At 32.1% G+C, this 18769-nt stretch overlaps 4 protein-coding genes across 8 annotated transcripts; 2 read left to right on the forward strand and 2 right to left on the reverse strand.

Annotated features, from left to right (window-relative positions):
- Positions 1 to 185: 185 nt before the first annotated feature.
- Positions 186 to 4365, reverse strand: LOC134829667 (ubiquitin carboxyl-terminal hydrolase 7). Its single transcript, XM_063842872.1, has 3 exons — positions 4217 to 4365; positions 3333 to 4097; positions 186 to 2615 (listed from the first exon to the last, which is right to left on the reverse strand). The coding sequence occupies exons 1-3, from the start codon at positions 4296 to 4298 to the stop codon at positions 277 to 279; spliced, it is 3186 nt and encodes a 1061-aa protein (XP_063698942.1). The 5' UTR covers positions 4299 to 4365; the 3' UTR covers positions 186 to 276.
- Positions 4366 to 6683: 2318 nt separating this feature from the next.
- Positions 6684 to 7260, forward strand: LOC134830360 (uncharacterized). The gene is made up of 4 exons (XM_063843813.1): positions 6684 to 6740; positions 6806 to 6835; positions 6911 to 7039; positions 7102 to 7260. Exons 1-4 carry the CDS (start codon positions 6696 to 6698, stop codon positions 7258 to 7260), a joined length of 363 nt encoding a protein of 120 aa, XP_063699883.1. The 5' UTR covers positions 6684 to 6695.
- Positions 7261 to 7420: 160 nt separating this feature from the next.
- On the reverse strand, positions 7421 to 8797 carry LOC134830359 (ubiquitin-conjugating enzyme E2 R2). The gene is made up of 4 exons (XM_063843812.1): positions 8446 to 8797; positions 7894 to 8126; positions 7711 to 7822; positions 7421 to 7645 (listed from the first exon to the last, which is right to left on the reverse strand). Exons 1-4 carry the CDS (start codon positions 8707 to 8709, stop codon positions 7517 to 7519), a joined length of 738 nt encoding a protein of 245 aa, XP_063699882.1. The 5' UTR covers positions 8710 to 8797; the 3' UTR covers positions 7421 to 7516.
- Positions 8798 to 12802: 4005 nt separating this feature from the next.
- On the forward strand, positions 12803 to 18680 carry LOC134832821 (guanine nucleotide-binding protein G(q) subunit alpha). 5 transcript variants are annotated; one of them, XM_063847002.1, is made up of 11 exons: positions 12807 to 12996; positions 13517 to 13860; positions 14052 to 14236; positions 14297 to 14451; positions 14622 to 14750; positions 15606 to 15734; positions 15925 to 16054; positions 16119 to 16272; positions 16584 to 16691; positions 16832 to 16981; positions 17948 to 18680. In XM_063847002.1, exons 2-10 carry the CDS (start codon positions 13743 to 13745, stop codon positions 16912 to 16914), a joined length of 1191 nt encoding a protein of 396 aa, XP_063703072.1. In that variant the 5' UTR covers positions 12807 to 12996; positions 13517 to 13742; the 3' UTR covers positions 16915 to 16981; positions 17948 to 18680. The 5 variants fall into 5 exon arrangements, with proteins under 5 accessions (XP_063703071.1, XP_063703072.1, XP_063703070.1 ...); XM_063847001.1 differs by lacking the exons at positions 14622 to 14750; positions 16584 to 16691 and adding an exon at positions 16350 to 16457 and having other exon boundaries at positions 12803 to 12996; XM_063847000.1 differs by lacking the exons at positions 15606 to 15734; positions 16584 to 16691 and adding an exon at positions 16350 to 16457 and having other exon boundaries at positions 12808 to 12996.
- The last annotated feature ends 89 nt before the right edge of the window (positions 18681 to 18769 follow it).

Consider the following 18769-nt stretch of genomic DNA (forward strand, 5'->3'; position numbering starts at 1 on the left):
TTTTTTTTTAAATTTTTTTTCTTAACTTTTTTTTAAGATTTTATATTTCTATAGATTTTTTTATTTTTGTAATTTTTTTTGCTGAATCAAAGGAAATTTTTATTTTTTTTTTTTCTAAATTTTTGTGAGATAAATATTTTTTTCTAAAAAATTTGTAAAAGAAAAAAAAATGAGAGAAGGAAATGTAGAGAAAAAGAATAAATGTTAATTTATTTTATTGACCAATATTGACAATAATACATATAATATTGAACAATAGTTTCGCATTATATCTGTTTAGTTATAAATTTTGATAGCTTTCTCGAGATAGTTGAATCGCGAACGCTTCTGGGACTTATTTACATGTTCCAAGCCGAGGAAGGGGCGCGCAGCACTCGGTGACGCATTAAAAGCAGCGAGATTAATTTTTGTCGCGTCATCCGTAATGTGTTCTATCCTACCCATCGAAATGATGGCAAACTTGAACTTTTCGAATTCCTTGTCGGGAATCGCGAGTTTCTTCTGGATGCGCGTCTTGATGTTGCTAAAGGGCTCGTCCTGCGTAATCTTGATGAAAAATGGCGTGCCAAAGGTGTTGTAGACTTCCTTGTAAAAGTGCGAAACGGGAATTAGCATCTCATTGGGTCCAATTTCGAGTTCGTCAACGGGTATCTCCTCGAGACGATATGTCTTTTGGCTCGTCAAGTTTTCCGTGCCGGGTTGCAATGCATTGAGTTGTGTGTCTTCCGGCGGGCCCGGAATGATTTTGTGTCCGGCGATTTCGGAGATGCGCAAACGCTTCGTGCCGTTCTCCGAGAATTCGACAACTTTAGCTGCTTCGTCGAGGAGCGTTTTCACAGTGCCACTTTTCGTCGGATACAAAACGAGCTCTTTTTCCTCCTTCATGTTCGGCGAAAGCCACAAACACTTGAACTGCTTCTTGCTTTCCAACTCGTTGATGTTCATCGAGAGCTTTTGATAGAAGAGTTTTTTCATCGATTTCGGGGTGCATTGAAAAATGTTGCTCAGTGTGCCGCTGTAGGAGCAACTGAGCGCCGTGCCGGGCACATCTTTGTAGTTCTGACACTTGAAGAATTGAATTGTGTATGGATCGGTGTTGATGCGATGCGCCACTGTTTTCGCCATTTGTTCATAATTTGCTCTGTTGGAGAGTTCGATGACGATGCCATTGTCGTTCGGGTTGTTTTTATCCACGAATGTCACTTCGATACGAAAGAGCAGATCTTTGAAGTAGTCTTCGACTGTGGGCAGCTCCAAAGTTGGATCGTGTTGCAACTTTTGGAAAATGATAATTTGACAATCGGGCGTTTTCTTGAACGTGTCATTCAAATTGGTCAAATATTCGACAGAACCGCCGGCTTCCTTGAAGATCATGAGATCCGTGTCGGGCGGAAAGTCAACTTTTGCATTGAGTTTTGGGACAATGTCGGAAATTTTTGCCCCAATTGCAACGTTGATGGATCCGCAGTAGTTGAGACGTTTCGCAACGGGATCGTAAAACTTCAAAAAGACCAAAACTTCGTTCTCCTTGTCGAATTGCGGCAATGTTTGTTGCGGCGAATCGAATGTCAACATCTCCAAATATAATTGCCATGCGTTCTGGTTCCCGATGAAATGCGCAATTAGGTCATTTCCCTTCTCGACAAAGTCGAAACACACGGGACGCATCGTTTGCATCGACTTTTGGATTAAAGGCCATAACCGCATCTTGTTGGGCGGGACATTAAAGGCTTGCGATAACGTCTTTACCAAGTCACTTATCTTCGTGGTCTTTTTAATTTTGAACACGCGTGCACTAACACGCTCCAAATTGAACAATTCTGATGCCTGATGTGTCTCGAAATAGTCTTCCAACACAACGTTTATCGTAACGACACTTCCCGCTTCATTGCGTTCGATCCGTTTGATGTTCTCCATGTGTTTTTCCTCCTTCAAACGTTCATTAAGCTCATCGGGGATATCTTCCGCTGTCACTTCCTCCAACACATTTCGCAATTCCGATTCGCGAATATAAACCAACATATACGCATTGCTACAATTTCGCGTATTTAAGTTCAAATCGTCGTCATCTCCGCCATAATTCTGGTTAATAGCTTCTTCCTTCTTGCAACACGAAACCACGTCATCGTCAAATTTGCACCATCGATTTTTGCCATCGGTATTGATGAACACGACATAATGCCCGCCATGATTATCGCCCGAATGCACAAGAACGGCGTGCAAAATGTAGGTTGCGGGTGTCGCTTCGGGCTGCTCCAAAAATTTGTCAAGTTTAATAACGTCGGAGAACTCGAAACGATCATTGAACTTGATCGAGTTGTCCGTTATCGGGTCATATTGAAATCTCATTAAATGCAAGTGCAAGATGGGAGGAAAGGAGGAGAAAATTACGCCTTTTTCGGCATCTTGTAAGCCATATTCGCCCGCATCGTAGCGATTATCTCCGTTAAGTAGCTCCGTGGCGACGTAATCCTTGAAGGATTCCTCGATATTCAGTTTGCCCTTGATGTTTAGCTGGATGTCGTAATAAGTCTCGATGCGGGAACTGGTGTACGGTACATTTTTGCATTTAATGTAGGAAATCATCTTGCCTTCGAAGAGCTTGGGAACAGTTCCTACAATGAGAAAAAAAAATTATAATGAAAGTTTTTTGATTTTTGGCCATTTTTAATGAAATTCAATAGTTTTTTCCGAAATTTTTGAAAAAAAAATTGTAGAGAAAAAAAAAATAAAAAAAAAATTGAAATATTTTTTTTATACAATCGTTTTAAATCCATTTAAAAAAATTAAAAATTTAAAATTGAAAAAAATTTAAAATTGAGAAAAATAAAAAAAAATTATTTAAAAATTAAATTTTAAAAAAATTAATTTTTTTTAAATTGAAAAAATTAATATCATAAAAAAACTGTCAAAAATTTTTTGGAAAAAAATTAGTAACATTTGTGAAATTTTTTTTAAATAAGAAAATCTATTAAAAAAAAAATTAAAATTTTTTTAAAATTGAAAAACAAAAATTTAAATTTAAAAAAATTTTTATAAATTTAAAAAAAAAATTTAAAAGTTAAAAAAAATTAAAATTGAAAAAAAAATAATTTGAAATTGAAAAAAAATTATTTAAAATTTAAAAAAAATATTTAAAATAAAAAAAAAAACTTTTTAAAACTGAAAATATTTAAAAAAAAATAATTTTTTTAAATTTATGAAATTAGACCAAAAAACGGTCTATTTTGATGATTTTTTTTTATTCTTTTGCCCCATTCCCTTTTTGGGCTTTGAGCATCGGACTAAACTATTGAATATCATTTGGAGCAGCCTTTTATGTTGAAATTTACCTTCAATACATGTTCCCTTCATTTTACTCTCTAATTTGTCAAGCAAAACACGCAAAAATTCCTGCACATCGTGTTGCATGAAGGAGTCCAGCGTCTCCCATCCGAAACTTTTGGTCAATTTCTTCGTGCCAACGGGTTTGTCGGAAAACTGGAGATCACAAAAGACGCGTTGCAATGCCAAAGCGACGGATTTTGTGCAATCATCCGATTCTGTGGGCATCTTGTAAACCGCTTTCCGTAACTGGTTCGTGAAATAAAGCGTTTGCAGTAGCGAATTCATGTAACACGTTGCTCCCTGATTCTTCAGCCCGACGTATCCCGTGTGTTTCTTCGAGTCCCAACTAACGCCATGCGGCGCATCTGCCGTCACATGTACCTCCAAAATGACGCAATCGTTCACGTAATATCCCTTTTCGGGGTTCAAAATCTCCTCCCACGCCATAAAATGCGAAAAACCCCAATCGTTCTCCTTGCTGTGAAACAAATGGTTAATTTTTCGCGAAAATGGCTCGCCATGAGGCTTCTGTGGTAGGATGCGGAGTTCAGCGGATGCGTGACACGTCCAATTTGTTGACTCGTTCTCGGCGTTGCACTGCAGAAAGAAGCCGAGATACCGAACGCCGTCTTGTATTCGCGGTACTGCCATTATTTTCCACGGCAAGCTTCGTACGTAGTGTGGCGGCGAGAGAAATTGCTGATTCATTTTGGCAAAATTCTCGATTTTGTAGCTGAATTCCGCTTCGGATCGCGCCTGATCCTCCGCTTCTGCAAGAGAAACATTGCGCCGATGAGTAATTGACACGAAAATTTGCGAAAAAAATACACTCGCAGGCAGGCACGAATGGCAAGTAGCGAAAGAAGAAAGGAAAAAGTTTTGTATTCACCTTCGTTGAAACATGCATCGATATTCTGTGTCTCCATTGCCTCAATCTCGTCCGTATAATGTGTGTTGTCGCAATCCATCATACTACAGGATAAAATGCTCTTCCTCTTGGCGAATTATTCGATTTTTTGTGATACGAATTCTTGAATTTTTAAGAGAACTCGAAATGAACTCGAAATGAACTCGGAAATGAACTCGGGAATGAACAAGTCCAGCGCACATTTAGAAATTTGTGCCGCCTGTGTCTCGGGGCTGTCACAAATTTGCAATTGTGAAATGGGCTGTGTGCAATCAGCGTGAAGGCGATTTCCAATCTCAATTTCATGCGACTCATTTTAGACTTATGCACAATTGCAAACTGTTTGTTTTCGTTATTTAAAGAGGTCGAAGGCGAAAATTTCAGCGATATTTCGGTCAATTTCACGACTATTTGCTGTTATTCATGTGCAACTATTGGAGAACTATTTGAGAATCACATTGCAGCAACTATTTACGGTGATTTGTCGTGATAATCATTGCTTGGAGCTGAGATTTCTTCAGTTACAGAGTTCGCAATGTGCTTTTTCGGAAGGAAGCATTTTTCGAGAAGAAAATTATCAAAGTCGCGAGCATCGAGATTGTTTCAGATAAGTTTTGTTTATTTTTTCCTTCTTTATAAGTTCAATTTCTTTGTGATCTTTTTTTTTATTTTCAGATCACCAAAGTTCACATAATCAATCAAGGCACAAATTAGAATGATTTATCGTCAAGCATTATTCGTTTTCGTCGTCCAACATTGGTATTCCATGGGTTTGGATCACCCGTTCTCTGATTGGGAGTCGGCTGTATGTGCCAGTGAATATGTTCTTCATCTGGCACATAGCGTGGTGAAATCCAGAGGCTTCGGCAATGTAGCCAGAGTCCTGTGGAATGTCGAGCATTTGCTCGGCAACCGAACTCCACATTCTTCCTGCCCTGTTGGAAAACCGATTATCGGAAAAACTTTCGATGAATCGTTGCTGCCAATTTCGACGACCATAAAACAGCCAACTGTTGGCGTTGTTCTCGCTTTCGTGAGCAATCAAGGAGGGCAATTTGTTCCCCAAAGCAATGGATGATAGGTACAATCCCTTCAGCTTGTCTCCATTAATAAGCTCTTTAGCAATGACAAATTGCTTTCGGTCGTCAGCACCCCTGGCATTATTCAAATCTTCTAAAGTCAATCCATTTTTCACGAATTTCACGGCACGAGCCAGACTATAGATTTGGGCTTCAATCCGATCTTCCTCCTGGTACGACAAGCCGTTATACTTAGTTAATGTGAATGCCGCAGTTAATAAATAATACATTCGCAATCCTTGATAATTGGCAATGTGCGCCTGAATAAAGTCGACAACTTCCTTCGGAAAAAGACAATAGAGAACGGGATCGTTGTACGTTGCTGAGCCACGAAAACACTCCCACCTGTAAGAATGAGAATGAGAAAGCGTGAAAATTCATGATCACCCTAATGAAAAAAAATGCTGACAAGTGTTTTCGATTTCAAAGATTTTTAACAGGTTGTTGAATTTCAGACATTTAAATGAATTCCTGCCTTATTTAACGAAATCTATCTCACAAAAGTCACAAATTAAACACTTACGCTAAGGGCCCTTCCATCACAAGACGCCAAGGAAAATAAGCTTTCAGCTCATTTACTCTTTTGCCGTATTCATACAAATCATCCAAAACTTGAGGGTTTGGTATAAGTTGCTCTATTTTAATCAAGAATTGTGCGGCGTTTGCTAAACGCTGTTCTTTTGTCGAAAAATTTTCCATTTTAGCTGACTCTTACTTTCGCTTTCTGTATCAAAAGTGACAATTTTGTATATGTCGGGTTCCCTGATTCCCTAAAAGATCTAGTGAATTTATTACTTACCTCTTTGCCTTTCATACTTACCTTGCCTGAATACTTACCATTTTACAGTTAAATCTCTCTTAAAAAATACAAACGATGTAAAATTTTCACAAATTTATTGGATTTTTTTTATTATTTCAGCTTATTTGATGTGATCTAAAAGAAGTTACTTGAAGGAATCCAATTTGGTCACACAACATGCGATGCTTTGATGGCGTTTGAAGTTAAAATTATACTTTGTGATCATCAACTTTCCTTAATTCCTGATTTTCTCACTATATATATTTAAAAAAAAAAATTTTTAAGTTTTATTTCCGACAACAAGGCGCTCACAATTGTCGAAATAATAACGGTTGACATGAATGACGACATGAATCTTATTTTTCGTTAATTTAATATGAACTTACATACTTTTAGCTATGTATACAGCTTAAAAAATAATTTTTCTTGATTTTTTTCTTAATTTTTTATCTTTATTTTATTTTTTATTTTTAATTTTTAGCTACTTCTTCATTATTGTGATCCCACTGTGCTTACTTCTCTTGACTCATACACCTCACGTTGATGCCATTTCAACGGTTTTCACAATTTAACAACAAGAAACATGAACCAAGACGAGCAATTAGAACTATTGAAGCAACATCTAAATGTAAGTGAGATTAAATGGTATTTCGCTATGATTTTCTAACAATTTCCTCATTTATAAACTTCCAGAACGATATTCAATGTCGTAAACTAATCGAGGTAATCGTATTGAATCCTTGTTGTTCCCTTTTTTAATGAATTTTTTAAAGATTTTATTATCTGTTTCTCTTACAGAATGCCAAAAAAGCCTTTCCCGGACCAGAATGTTTTGTAAAATCTGACAACTTTTTTCAAGATTTACCATATAGGCCTTCACCCCTCCCAAAAATGAAATCTTTTTGGGAGCGAGATATGTTAGAAGAAGTGAGTTTTTTATTTTTAATTTTATTTATTTTTCTTTTTTAAAATAATTTTTATTATTTTAGCGACAAAAGAAGAATCTCTTAACGACGGACGAGGCAAAAATGATGATGAGATGCAAAGTTCCAGGATGCAAAAATAAAGTTTATGCATCCAAAAAAACGTTGACAAAACACATCAAGGACCATCACCCAGATTATTATAAAACATATGGAGTACATTAAAATACATAATTTTTAAATTTTCGTAAAAATTCAATTAAAATCTGAATTTTTCTATTTGACATATTTCGATTTTTGCTACTCAAAAAGCCCCCTCGAAGCTTTCTCTTTGTTAATTTTGAAGATTTTTGATTTCATATTTGATGGAAATTGATGATTTTTGGACTAAAACTCGAATATTTTTCTGTTAAAAGCTAGTCAATTTAATTATCTTCAATGTTAAATTACTTTTTTTTTTTGTAGAAATGAAAAATTGTATTTAAGATCCGCAGTTTCCGCTGTCGTTATCGTCTCCTTCTTCGCCCAAATCCTCGTCCTCGTCGTCATCATCGCAATCCGAATCTGAATCCAGATTGTAGTCGTCGTCGTAAAAGTCAGTGACATCCAACTACAAAGAAAATTGATTTTTTTATGATTTTTCGTTTTTTTAAATGAATTTTGAGGAAATTTTACTTGAGGCTCTTGAACTGTTTTTTTATTGGGTTTGATGCAATATTCTTCGAGAGTCAATGGGACAATGATGCCTTCCTTTTCTGCCTCTATTCTAGCTGCTTGTGCCTGTTTCCTGTAATTTTTTACGAATTTTTTGAATTTTTTGAGTTTTTTGTATTTTTTCGAGAAAGTTCGAAGCCTTACCTGATGATGTTCGGATATTCGTTGTCTTTGCCTTGCGAGTCGCGCCATCGTCGATACATAACGGAGGCATCTACGTTCGCCGGAGAGTATGTGTTGGGTTCATTCAGCAGCGAAATGACTGAGAGCAGAATCGTTCTGACGTTTTGCGTGGGGTTCCATCGTTCGCAGGGAAGCTCGCCGCTTTGGGGATCATCAACGGGCGGATGCAAGATCGAAATGCACAAATCTCCGTTCTGCAAAAGACATTTTTCCATTCATTATTTCGTGAAATTTTGCGAGATTTTCTAGATCAAAACACAGGAAATCGAGGACAAGGACGTTCTCGCTGTACGAGACACACACAACACGGAGACAAGACAAAGTAAATTGACACAAAACAAAAGCGATGAATCAGTGAATTTTGCCAATTAGTCGCACATTTTCGCGTATTTTCATGTCGCGCCGCGCACAAAAGCACGGAAAAAGACTTTTGCGTCTTAGCATCTCCATATTTAGATGTAAATGACACACGGAGAGAGAGCGAAAGACACAAAGATGGATGGAAGCACTCACCTCGTAAACATTCGGATGCCAAACTTTGGTGAGGAATTTGATGCTGGGCGGCGAATACGGGTAATCATGCGGGAATTTCATGTGTGCCTTGAAGTAAGCGCCCTGATACAGAGTCTCGGGCGGCCCGAAAATCGCTACTTCCCATTCAAATAAGTTGTCGTCGTTCACCAGCTTTACGCGAAAGCCCTCGACAGGCTCGTCTTGCAAACTCTTGTACTCTAACGCTAAAGCTCTCGTCGCCGATCCGCAAGGAACTTTTTCCATCGGAAATTTGCCAATTTAGACCGTCCTTTTACACAAAATAATTTTGGATCTGAAATTCACACGAAAAAAATAACACTAAACTTGTCGTGAGACGAATCGAATTGATGCTGTCATTATTTGCTCAGGGCACTACAATTAACAAAAATGCAGGGTTTTGACTTTGCTTTTGCTTTAATGCTATTTTTTGTTGAATTTTCAATTTTTTTGCCCAATTTATGGGTAAAATTTCCTTGAAGCTTTTGCTTTAATTTAAAATTTTTAAGTTTGTTTGACTCTTTAAAAAACTGAAGTTTGAGTTCTTTAAAAATGTTTTCAATTTAAAAAATCATAAAAAAAATCATGCATTTCAAAAAGATTTCAAAAACTTTAAAAAAAATTTCAAGCAATTCGAAAATATTTCAAAAATTTTGATAAATTTCATAACATTCAAAAAATTTGAAAAATTTTACTATAACGAAGCTTTTCTTTAATTTTGATATTGATCAGAATCATATTGAATTAAAAATTTTCGTACAAATTAAGAAAATCAAAATTTTGAAAAAAATACGTAAAAAAATACGTAAAAAATACGTAATTTTTATTTTGAAGGCTCATTTGATGGTTTATGAGCTTAACATTCAACAAAAGTTTTTTTCATCAAATGTCTTTGGAAGTCTTCTTCAGATTAAAAATAAAAAATGTTTGTCAAATTTTGCTCCAAATGGATGAAAATTTATTAGAGGGCTCTAATTTATCATTTTTAATCATTTTATAACTCAAAACTGCCAAAAAATTGAAACTGAAAAAAAAATTTTTCTTTGACATAGTTTTGTTTTAAAAACTAAATCAAGAGCAAAAAAACTGTGTCAAAAACTGTGTCAAAGCAATTTTTGTCAAATCTTGCTCCAAATGGATAAAAATTTATCAGAGGGCTCTAATTTATCATTTTTAATCATTTTATAACTCAAAACGGCCAAAAAATTGAAACTGAAAAAAAAATTTTTCTTTGACATAGTTTTGATTTGAAAACTAAATCAAGAAAAAAACTGTGTCAAAAACTATGTCAAAAACTGTGTCAAAGCAATTTTTGTCAAATCTTGCTCCAAATGGATAAAAATTTATCAGAGGGCTCTAATTTATCATTTTTAATCATTTTATAACTCAAAACGGCCAAAAAATTGAAACTGAAAAAAATTTTTTTCTTTGACATAGTTTTGATTTGAAAACTAAATCAAAAAAAAAACTGTGTCAAAAACTATGTCAAAAACTGTGTCAAAGCAATTTTTGTCAAATCTTGTTCCAAATGGATAAAAATTTATCAGAGGGCTCTAATTTATCATTTTTAATCATTTTATAACTCAAAACGGCCAAAAAATTGAAACTGAAAAAAAATTTTTTCTTTGACATAGTTTTGGTTTGAAAACTAAATCAAGAAAAAACTGTGTCAAAAACTATGTCAAAAACTGTGTCAAAGCAATTTTTGTCAAATCTTGCTCCAAATGGATAAAAATTTATCAGAGGGCTCTAATTTATCATTTTTAATCATTTTATAACTCAAAACGGCCAAAAAATTGAAACTGAAAAAAAAATTTTTCTTTGACATAGTTTTGTTTTAAAAACTAAATCAAGAGCAAAAAAACTGTGTCAAAAACTGTGTCAAAGCAATTTTTGTCAAATCTTGCTCCAAATGGATAAAAATTTATCAGAGGGCTCTAATTTATCATTTTTAATCATTTTATAACTCAAAACGGCCAAAAAATTGAAACTGAAAAAAAAATTTTTCTTTGACATAGTTTTGTTTTAAAAACTAAATCAAGAGCAAAAAAACTGTGTCAAAAACTGTGTCAAAGCAATTTTTGTCAAATCTTGCTCCAAATGGATAAAAATTTATCAGAGGGCTCTAATTTATCATTTTTAATCATTTTATAACTCAAAACGGCCAAAAAATTGAAACTGAAAAAAAAATTTTTCTTTGACATAGTTTTGATTTGAAAACTAAATCAAGAGCAAAAAAAATGTGTCAAAAACTATGTCAAAGCAATTTTTGTCAAATCTTGCTCCAAATGGATAAAAATTTATCAGAGGGCTCTAATTTATCATTTTTAATCATTTTATAACTCAAAACGGCCAAAAAATTGAAACTGAAAAAAAATTTTTTCTTTGACATAGTTTTGATTTGAAAACTAAATCAAGAAAAAAACTGTGTCAAAAACTATGTCAAAAACTGTGTCAAAGCAATTTTTGTCAAATCTTGCTCCAAATGGATAAAAATTTATCAGAGGGCTCTAATTTATCATTTTTAATCATTTTATAACTCAAAACGGCCAAAAAATTGAAACTGAAAAAAATTTTTTTCTTTGACATAGTTTTGATTTGAAAACTAAATCAAAAAAAAAACTGTGTCAAAAACTATGTCAAAAACTGTGTCAAAGCAATTTTTGTCAAATATTGCTCCAAATGGATAAAAATTTATCAGAGGGCTCTAATTTATCATTTTTAATCATTTTATAACTCAAAACGGCCAAAAAATTGAAACTGAAAAAAAATTTTTTCTTTGACATAGTTTTGATTTGAAAACTAAATCAAGAAAAAACTGTGTCAAAAACTATGTCAAAAACTGTGTCAAAGCAATTTTTGTCAAATCTTGCTCCAAATGGATAAAAATTTATCAGAGGGCTCTAATTTATCATTTTTAATCATTTTATAACTCAAAACGGCCAAAAAATTGAAACTGAAAAAAAATTTTTTCTTTGACATAGTTTTGATTTGAAAACTAAATCAAGAAAAAAACTGTGTCAAAAACTATGTCAAAAACTGTGTCAAAGCAATTTTTGTCAAATCTTGCTCCAAATGGATAAAAATTTATCAGAGGGCTCTAATTTATCATTTTTAATCATTTTATAACTCAAAACGGCCAAAAAATTGAAACTGAAAAAAAATTTTAAAAATTAATGGAAAAATTCGTGAAAAATACAAAAAAAAACTATCAAATAAATTCAAATTTGCAAATTAAAAATTTTTCAGAGGGCTCTAATTTATCATTTTGATCAGTTTATAACTCAAAACTGAAAAAAATTGAAACTGAAAAAAAATTTTTTCTTTGACATAGTTTTGATTTGAAAACTAAATCAAGAAAAAAAAACTGTGTCAAAAACTGTGTCAAAAACTGTGTCAAAGCAATTTTTGTCAAATCTTGCTCCAAATGGATAAAAATTTATCAGAGGGCTGTAATTTATCATTTTTAATCATTTTATAACTCAAAACGGCCAAAAAATTGAAACTGAAAAAAAATTTTTTCTTTGAAAAATGTTTGTCAAAAACTAATTCATGAATTTTTCGGAAAAATTGTATCAAAAAATTGAAAAATCAAATCTTGCTTCAAAAAAAAAATTTATAGAAATAATTTATCATTTTCATTGCATAAAAAACGACAAAATTTGAATGTCAAATTCATTGCATAGTTTTTGATGAAAATAACGAACGCCTTGAAGTATGCAATCTGTCAAACCTACCCTCAAAATGAGTCGTATGAAATTGATAAATGAGCGCCAGATGGCGCTGTAAGTCTTGTCAATATCCTGTTTGGAGCCACCAAAGCGGAAATGCGGCATGAATTGTAACTAATTTTGAGACGAATGAAATTGATAAATGAGCGCCAGATGGCGCTGTAGGTCTTGTCAATATCCTGTTTGTCGCCAAAACCGGATATTGCGGCGGGAAGTAGAACGTCTTTATCAATTGCATTCGTCTCGTTTTTTAAATTTAGACCGTTGATTTATTATTTTTTTACTACTTTTTTTTTACATTTTTAAACGTTAAACATTGTATATTCACATTTAATTAATTTTTAAGTCAAAAATGAAAAATAATAATTTTGTTCACGTGTTCAGCTACTTTGTATGTTTAAGCTCGAAACTCTCTCGTAATAAGGATAAGGATTCTAATAAGAATTCTGACCTCAAATATTGTATTTCATATGGATACCATATCGAAAATAGGGTTGCGAGAAATTTTAATTTTTTGAGAAATCTGGCAACCTTATGAGACGAATGAAATTGAATTAGCGTGAAAGCAAGTTGCGTTATCAGTTTCATTCGTCTCGGATTAATGGTTTAATTGATTTCAGCACCTATTATTGGCTATTGTAATTCTTTTTCTTATGTGTGTAAAAAACCGAAAATTCCTGTAATTAACAGCAAATCAAGTCGATACAGTTGCCCGGTGTTTGAGGAACCAATAAATTGCCAAGTCTGCTGCAGCACTGTATTCGAACACAAAATTCTCGATTTTATGAAGGCTGACGCCCAGGTAAAAGATGAAAATTTTGTAAAAAAGTCCAAAACGGCAATTTCGGGAGTGTTGTGCGACATCGGGCGTGCGGATCGTGTCGCGGAACGCGGAAAAAGGGCGATTTGCGTGGAAATTGCGAGTGCAAGGGAGATTTTTCGTGCAATTTTTGTGGTGTGCCACACACAGAAGAATTTTCCAAATGGATTGCAAAGAGTGATACACGATGGAAAAACTGACATGACAATAATCGATATTTTCCTCGCGCTGCCCAAGTAATTGGTTTAAGCGGGTGCCTAATCTAATTAGGAAAATCCTTAGCATTGACACAAAGAGCGAAAAAAACGAGCCAGCAGTGTGAAAAACAAGGGCTAATGCCGCTAATTGTTCGCATATCCATCGCATTCGCTCTACATCCGTCGTCCATACGTACGTCTGTGTGCATGTGCACGAGTGTGTGAGATACGTGTTGTGTGTGTGAAAAAATCGATTAATGTATTACAACTTTTTTTTTCTTCTTCTATCTCGTTCATTTCAACAGTGACGAATAAAAAAGAAAAATATCGGATGGTATTTGTGTCGCATTTGTGAAGCTGACGGGAAGGAACGGTGACATTCGTGGCAGAGGAAACGCAGAGTGCAAAACAGTCTCTCGTGTGCAAAGTCAATAGCAAGAAAAAAAAAATTGGAAGAAAATAATTGCGGCGTGTGCTTGACCAGCGGAAAAAGAAGAAAAACGACGAGGAAAATCATCCAGGATCATCATCATGGAGTGCTGTCTTTCAGAGGAAGCCAAAGAACAAAAACGTATTAATCAAGAAATTGAAAGACAACTTAGACGAGACAAACGAGATGCCCGAAGGGAACTTAAATTACTCTTACTTGGTAAGTTTTCCCCCCTCGACCTCTTAAAATCCCCCCAAAAAGCCGCCAAAACCCAAAAATTCCTTCAAAAACTCGCGAAAAGTGACTTAATTTGATTAAAAATTGCCCTTGACGAACGTTTAGTGCCTCCAATTAGACTAAATCTTATTAGAACTGTCCTTCAAATCGATTAATAACAAAAAATTTTTCAGGTACTGGTGAATCGGGAAAGTCTACATTTATTAAGCAAATGCGTATTATTCATGGAAGCGGGTATTCTGATGAAGATAAACGTGGATTCATCAAATTAGTCTACCAAAATATTTTTATGGCAATGCAGTCTATGATAAGAGCAATGGAACTACTCAAGATTCAATATAGTATACCGTCGAATTCAGTAAGCCCCCATTTTTTAAATTTTTTTTCGAAAAATCACAAATTTTTAATTTTTTTACAGGAAAATGCAGAACTAATACGAGGCGTTGATTTTGAAACAGTAACAACATTCGAACCACCGTATGTTCAAGCGATTAAAGATCTATGGGGTGACTCAGGTATCCAAGAATGTTACGATCGACGAAGGGAATATCAGCTTACCGATTCCGCAAAATAGTAAGTTTTAAGTCAATTCGATGATTTTTCAAAAAAAAAAAGCACTCATTAAATATTTGAGAAAAATTCTGTTTAATGTGTGCTTTAAAAAAAAACCTCGTCAGAGGCAAATTTAGGTGCAAAAAAATGTCAAAATGACAAAAAAATTATAAAAATTAATTTATTATCAGCTACTTGATGGAAATTGACCGTGTTGCTGCCATAAACTATTTACCAACTGAACAAGATATTCTTCGTGTTCGTGTACCAACTACCGGTATAATCGAATATCCATTTGATTTGGAAGAAATTCGTTTTAGGTATAAATTTGTTCCATATCTCTCTCTCTTCTGTGTCTCTTTTTGAAAAGAAATTTGTGGCTGTACGTCGTTCGCGTTCGAATTTCTTGCATGTTGGTGTGTTTTTTTTATGATTTTATGAACTTTAGGCCGTTCTGAATTTTTTTTTTTTTTTGAACTTTTTGTCCTTAAAACTTTTTTTTTTGCAATGGGGGGCAAAAAAAAATTGAAATTCTTTTTCATACAAATTTTTGACCGTTGATCAATATTTTTGATGTTTCTTATTTAAAATTGATTTCAGAGTAATTTAATTAAAAAATAAAAATTGAAATTAAATTTATTTCAATTTAAATTAAATTAAATTTAATTTTATTTAAAAAAAAATTAATTCATTTTTTTAGTTAATTTTTTTTTGTTAAATTTTATTAAATTATTTGAATTATTAATTTTATTAAATTAAATTTTTTTATTACATAAGTTCAATAATTTTCGAAAAATTATTTTTAAAAAACAAAATCTAGGTAAAAGTTTATAAAAATTAAAATTATTTCAAAAAATTAAAAAAATATTAATGATTAAATATTTAAAAAAAAATTATTAAAAATTAAAAAAAAAATATATTTCTTGAAAAATTGAATTTTTTTTAGAAAATTAAAAAAAAATATATTAAAAATTAAATAATAAAAAAAATAATTAATAGATTCAATTCCTTGAAAAATTATGCAAAATAGATCAAAAAACGGTCATTTTTGGTGAAATTTTCAACTTTTTTTTTAATTTTGTCCCATTGAATTTTCGACTTTTGGGACATGGGACAAAAAATTCAAAAAAAAAATTTGGAGCGATCTTACTCTTAAATTAATTAACAAAAAATAGCTATTTGGATGATTTGGCAAGAATCGAGGATGCAGGTTATTTGCCAACGGAGCAAGATATTTTGCGTGCTCGTGCTCCGACAACGGGAATTCTCGAATATCCCTTCGACTTGGATGGCATCGTCTTTAGGTATCAACAGCGCATTGCTCGAAATCCGGCTTTTTAATTTGATTAGAATGCTTGATTTGAATTAATTAGAATTGATTTTTGTAGAAATTTTTCGTTATTACAGCCATAAATTCCCAAAAGTAAAACCCTTGAGTAGAATTTCCGTCGTAAAAGTAGAAATTAATTGATTTTTTTGTGTTTTCTCATGTAGAATGGTAGATGTTGGTGGTCAGAGATCAGAAAGACGGAAGTGGATTCACTGTTTCGAGAATGTAACATCTATCATATTTCTTGTAGCGCTTTCGGAATATGATCAAATTTTGTTTGAATCAGAGAATGAGGTAAAATTTTCCTTTTAAAATCCTAAAATGAAAAAAAATTAATAAAAATTTTTTTTTCTTGTAGAATCGTATGGAAGAATCAAAAGCTCTATTTAAAACTATTATTACCTACCCTTGGTTTCAACATTCTTCTGTTATATTATTTTTGAACAAGAAAGATTTGTTAGAAGAAAAAATAATGTACTCGCATTTGGTCGACTATTTCCCAGAATATGACGGTAAGTTGCTCGAAAATCGCTTTAATTTCCTTTACAGGCCTAATTTTCTCACTTGACACGAAAATCCAAACTCAAAGGACCAAAATGCGATGACAAGCCAGCTCGTGAATATATCTTGAAATTATACTTGAGAGAGAATCCCGATCCAGATCGCATGTGTTACTCTCATTTTACCGCTGCAACAGGTCTAATTCGTCACTTTTTTGCTTAAAAATGCTTTTCAGCATCCCCGTTTCCCTTCGAAAATTGTAGATTTAAAAACCTTCCCGTAGTTTGTTGCTAAAAAAACCCGAAAATTTTCCCTTTTTCAGGTCCTCAAAGAGACGCTATTGCTGCCAGAGAATTTATACTTAGGATGTTCGTAGACCTAAATCCGGATTCTGAAAAAATTATATACTCGCATTTTACTTGCGCTACAGGTATTGCTCGAGATCCCTTAGATTTAGTTGTAAAATTAGAGTTTTAAGTTAGAATTAAGCTTTTGTTGCCTTGCAGTTAATTTAATTTAAAGATTTATTTTTAAGTTGGAAAAAAAAAAAATTTTTTTTTGCATGAACAGACACGGAAAATATTAAACTCGTATTCTGCGCTGTAAAAGATACGATCATGCAGACAGCGTTGAAAGAGTTTAATTTAGCCTAAAATGGTCAAATATCATTCGAAAATTACTAAAAGTTACTTATACAATGTCATCTAAGAAGTTTAGCGTGTAAGAAATTTTTGCAAATGACACGTAATTAATGAGATTTTAGGCTAAAATCGTAAATTATGAATTTTTATTTAGTATATTTTGCAATTTTTGGTTGATAATTTATTTTAAAAGTTGAAAAAGTGAACGAAAATTAGATAATTTGAATTTAAAAAGTTATTTTTATAGTATTTATTGAAGCCGCTCCAAATTATAATCAAAAATAAAGTCTAAAATTTATTAAAATAAAATCGAAGGAGGGAAAAACAAAAAAAAATTGAAATAATTTTTTTCATAAAAAATGTCAAAATTTTAACAATTTTTGAGCGTTTAATAAAATTTTTACTATTTTTAAATAGATTTTAGAATATTTCATATTAAAAATTAAAAAAAAAAAATTTTCAAAAACATTTTGAAAAAAAAAATCAGTAATTTTATTAATATTTTTTTTTTAGAAGAAAATTTATATACATATATATATACAAAAATAAAATATACAAAAAAAAAACGGTCAATTTTGATGAAAATTCTAACTTTTTTTTTTATTTAATAAAAAAAACATTGTTTTTGATTTTTTTTGGAGCGGCCCTAATGCAATAAATTTTATGTTAAAATTATTATTTAAATTATTAAATAGTTGAAAGTTGCTTATTTTCATTCAATTTAGATAAATTAGTTAATTTAAAATATTCGAAAGTCAAATTCTGTGACATTTTATTCAAAATTTCATCATGAAAATTTAAAATATGATTCAAAATGTCAGAATTTGAATTTAAAAATAATTTTCAAAGAGTAAATTTGACTTCTTAAAAACTAAAAATAAATTTTTCAACTTCTTAATGAAATGAAAATTTAATTTTTTCGTATTCATAAAGTCAAAAAATATTTTTTAAATTATATTTTAAGATAATTTTAAATAATTTTTTTTAAATCTTTTAAAATTTCGAACAATTTCTAATACTTTTTCTCTATTTTCTCGCCCCACAGATACAGAAAACATAAGGTTCGTGTTTGCAGCAGTGAAGGATACAATTTTACAGTCAAATCTAAAAGAATACAATTTGGTTTGAATGATGAGGCTAATGTTGGACTTAGTATAATATATTTAAAAAAATAGGACCTAAGAAAAGTCAAACTTTCGAGTTCGTTATAAAAACAAAAACAAACAAAAAAAACCGTAAATGCGTTCTTTTTTCCAAAGTGAGCCGATTTAATGTTTAGATGGTTAACTTTTGTCTCCAAACAAAAAAATGAATTCAAAAGCATCGCATTTAAAGCCATACTTAAGTATTTGACAAGATGAAAAACAAAAAAAAAACAAAAACATGAAAAAAATTTATATATAAAAAAGCATTCCTTCGTATAAATATATATCAAATCATTAAAAAAATTGATTGTATATTTAAGGGAAAACAATGCTGGACTACTTTATGGTTTTTACTATATATTTTCTTACGCTATATTCGCTAGACTTCTCTTCAAAAAAAAATGAAAAAAAAATAAGTAAATGAAAAAACATGAAAAACGGCTCAATAATACCATTTTGGGCACACACAACACACACACACAGTAAAAGAATGATATCTATATTTGTAACAACGTTCAAAAATATTGTATTGAATGTGCAGTATAATTCTTTAGCATAGCTTATTTATATTAATGACGACTTCCACGCAAGTTTCTATAACCTAAATAAATTTAACATATTAAATTCAAGTAATTAACGAATTTTTATCTCAAATCAGCTTTTTTGAAGGCTCATTCACTTTCATTTCCCTTAAAAAAATTTTTTTTTTTTCCAAAAAATTT

Source organism: Culicoides brevitarsis, chromosome 2 (assembly GCF_036172545.1).
Source record: "Culicoides brevitarsis isolate CSIRO-B50_1 chromosome 2, AGI_CSIRO_Cbre_v1, whole genome shotgun sequence".
NCBI classification, from domain to species: domain Eukaryota; kingdom Metazoa; phylum Arthropoda; class Insecta; order Diptera; family Ceratopogonidae; genus Culicoides; species Culicoides brevitarsis.

Coding starts and splice junctions, on each gene's coding strand:
- LOC134830360 (XM_063843813.1), top strand. CDS start 6,696: ATGAACCAAGACGAGCAATTAGAACTATTGAAGCAACATCTAAAT. Junction 6,741..6,805: donor TATTGAAGCAACATCTAAAT/GTAAGTGAGATT, acceptor ATAAACTTCCAG/AACGATATTCAATGTCGTAA. Junction 7,040..7,101: donor AGCGAGATATGTTAGAAGAA/GTGAGTTTTTTA, acceptor TTATTATTTTAG/CGACAAAAGAAGAATCTCTT.
- LOC134830359 (XM_063843812.1), bottom strand. CDS start 8,709: ATGGAAAAAGTTCCTTGCGGATCGGCGACGAGAGCTTTAGCGTTAGAG. Junction 8,127..8,445: donor GGCATCCGAATGTTTACGAG/GTGAGTGCTTCC, acceptor TGTCTTTTGCAG/AACGGAGATTTGTGCATTTC. Junction 7,823..7,893: donor GAATATCCGAACATCATCAG/GTAAGGCTTCGA, acceptor AAAAAATTACAG/GAAACAGGCACAAGCAGCTA.
- LOC134832821 (XM_063847002.1), top strand. CDS start 13,743: ATGGAGTGCTGTCTTTCAGAGGAAGCCAAAGAACAAAAACGTATTAAT. Junction 14,751..15,605: donor TTGGAAGAAATTCGTTTTAG/GTATAAATTTGT, acceptor AACAAAAAATAG/CTATTTGGATGATTTGGCAA. Junction 16,055..16,118: donor TGTTTGAATCAGAGAATGAG/GTAAAATTTTCC, acceptor TTTTTCTTGTAG/AATCGTATGGAAGAATCAAA.
- LOC134829667 (XM_063842872.1), bottom strand. CDS start 4,298: ATGATGGATTGCGACAACACACATTATACGGACGAGATTGAGGCAATG. Junction 4,098..4,216: donor CGATGCATGTTTCAACGAAG/GTGAATACAAAA, acceptor TTTCTCTTGCAG/AAGCGGAGGATCAGGCGCGA. Junction 2,616..3,332: donor GAAGGGAACATGTATTGAAG/GTAAATTTCAAC, acceptor TTCTCATTGTAG/GAACTGTTCCCAAGCTCTTC.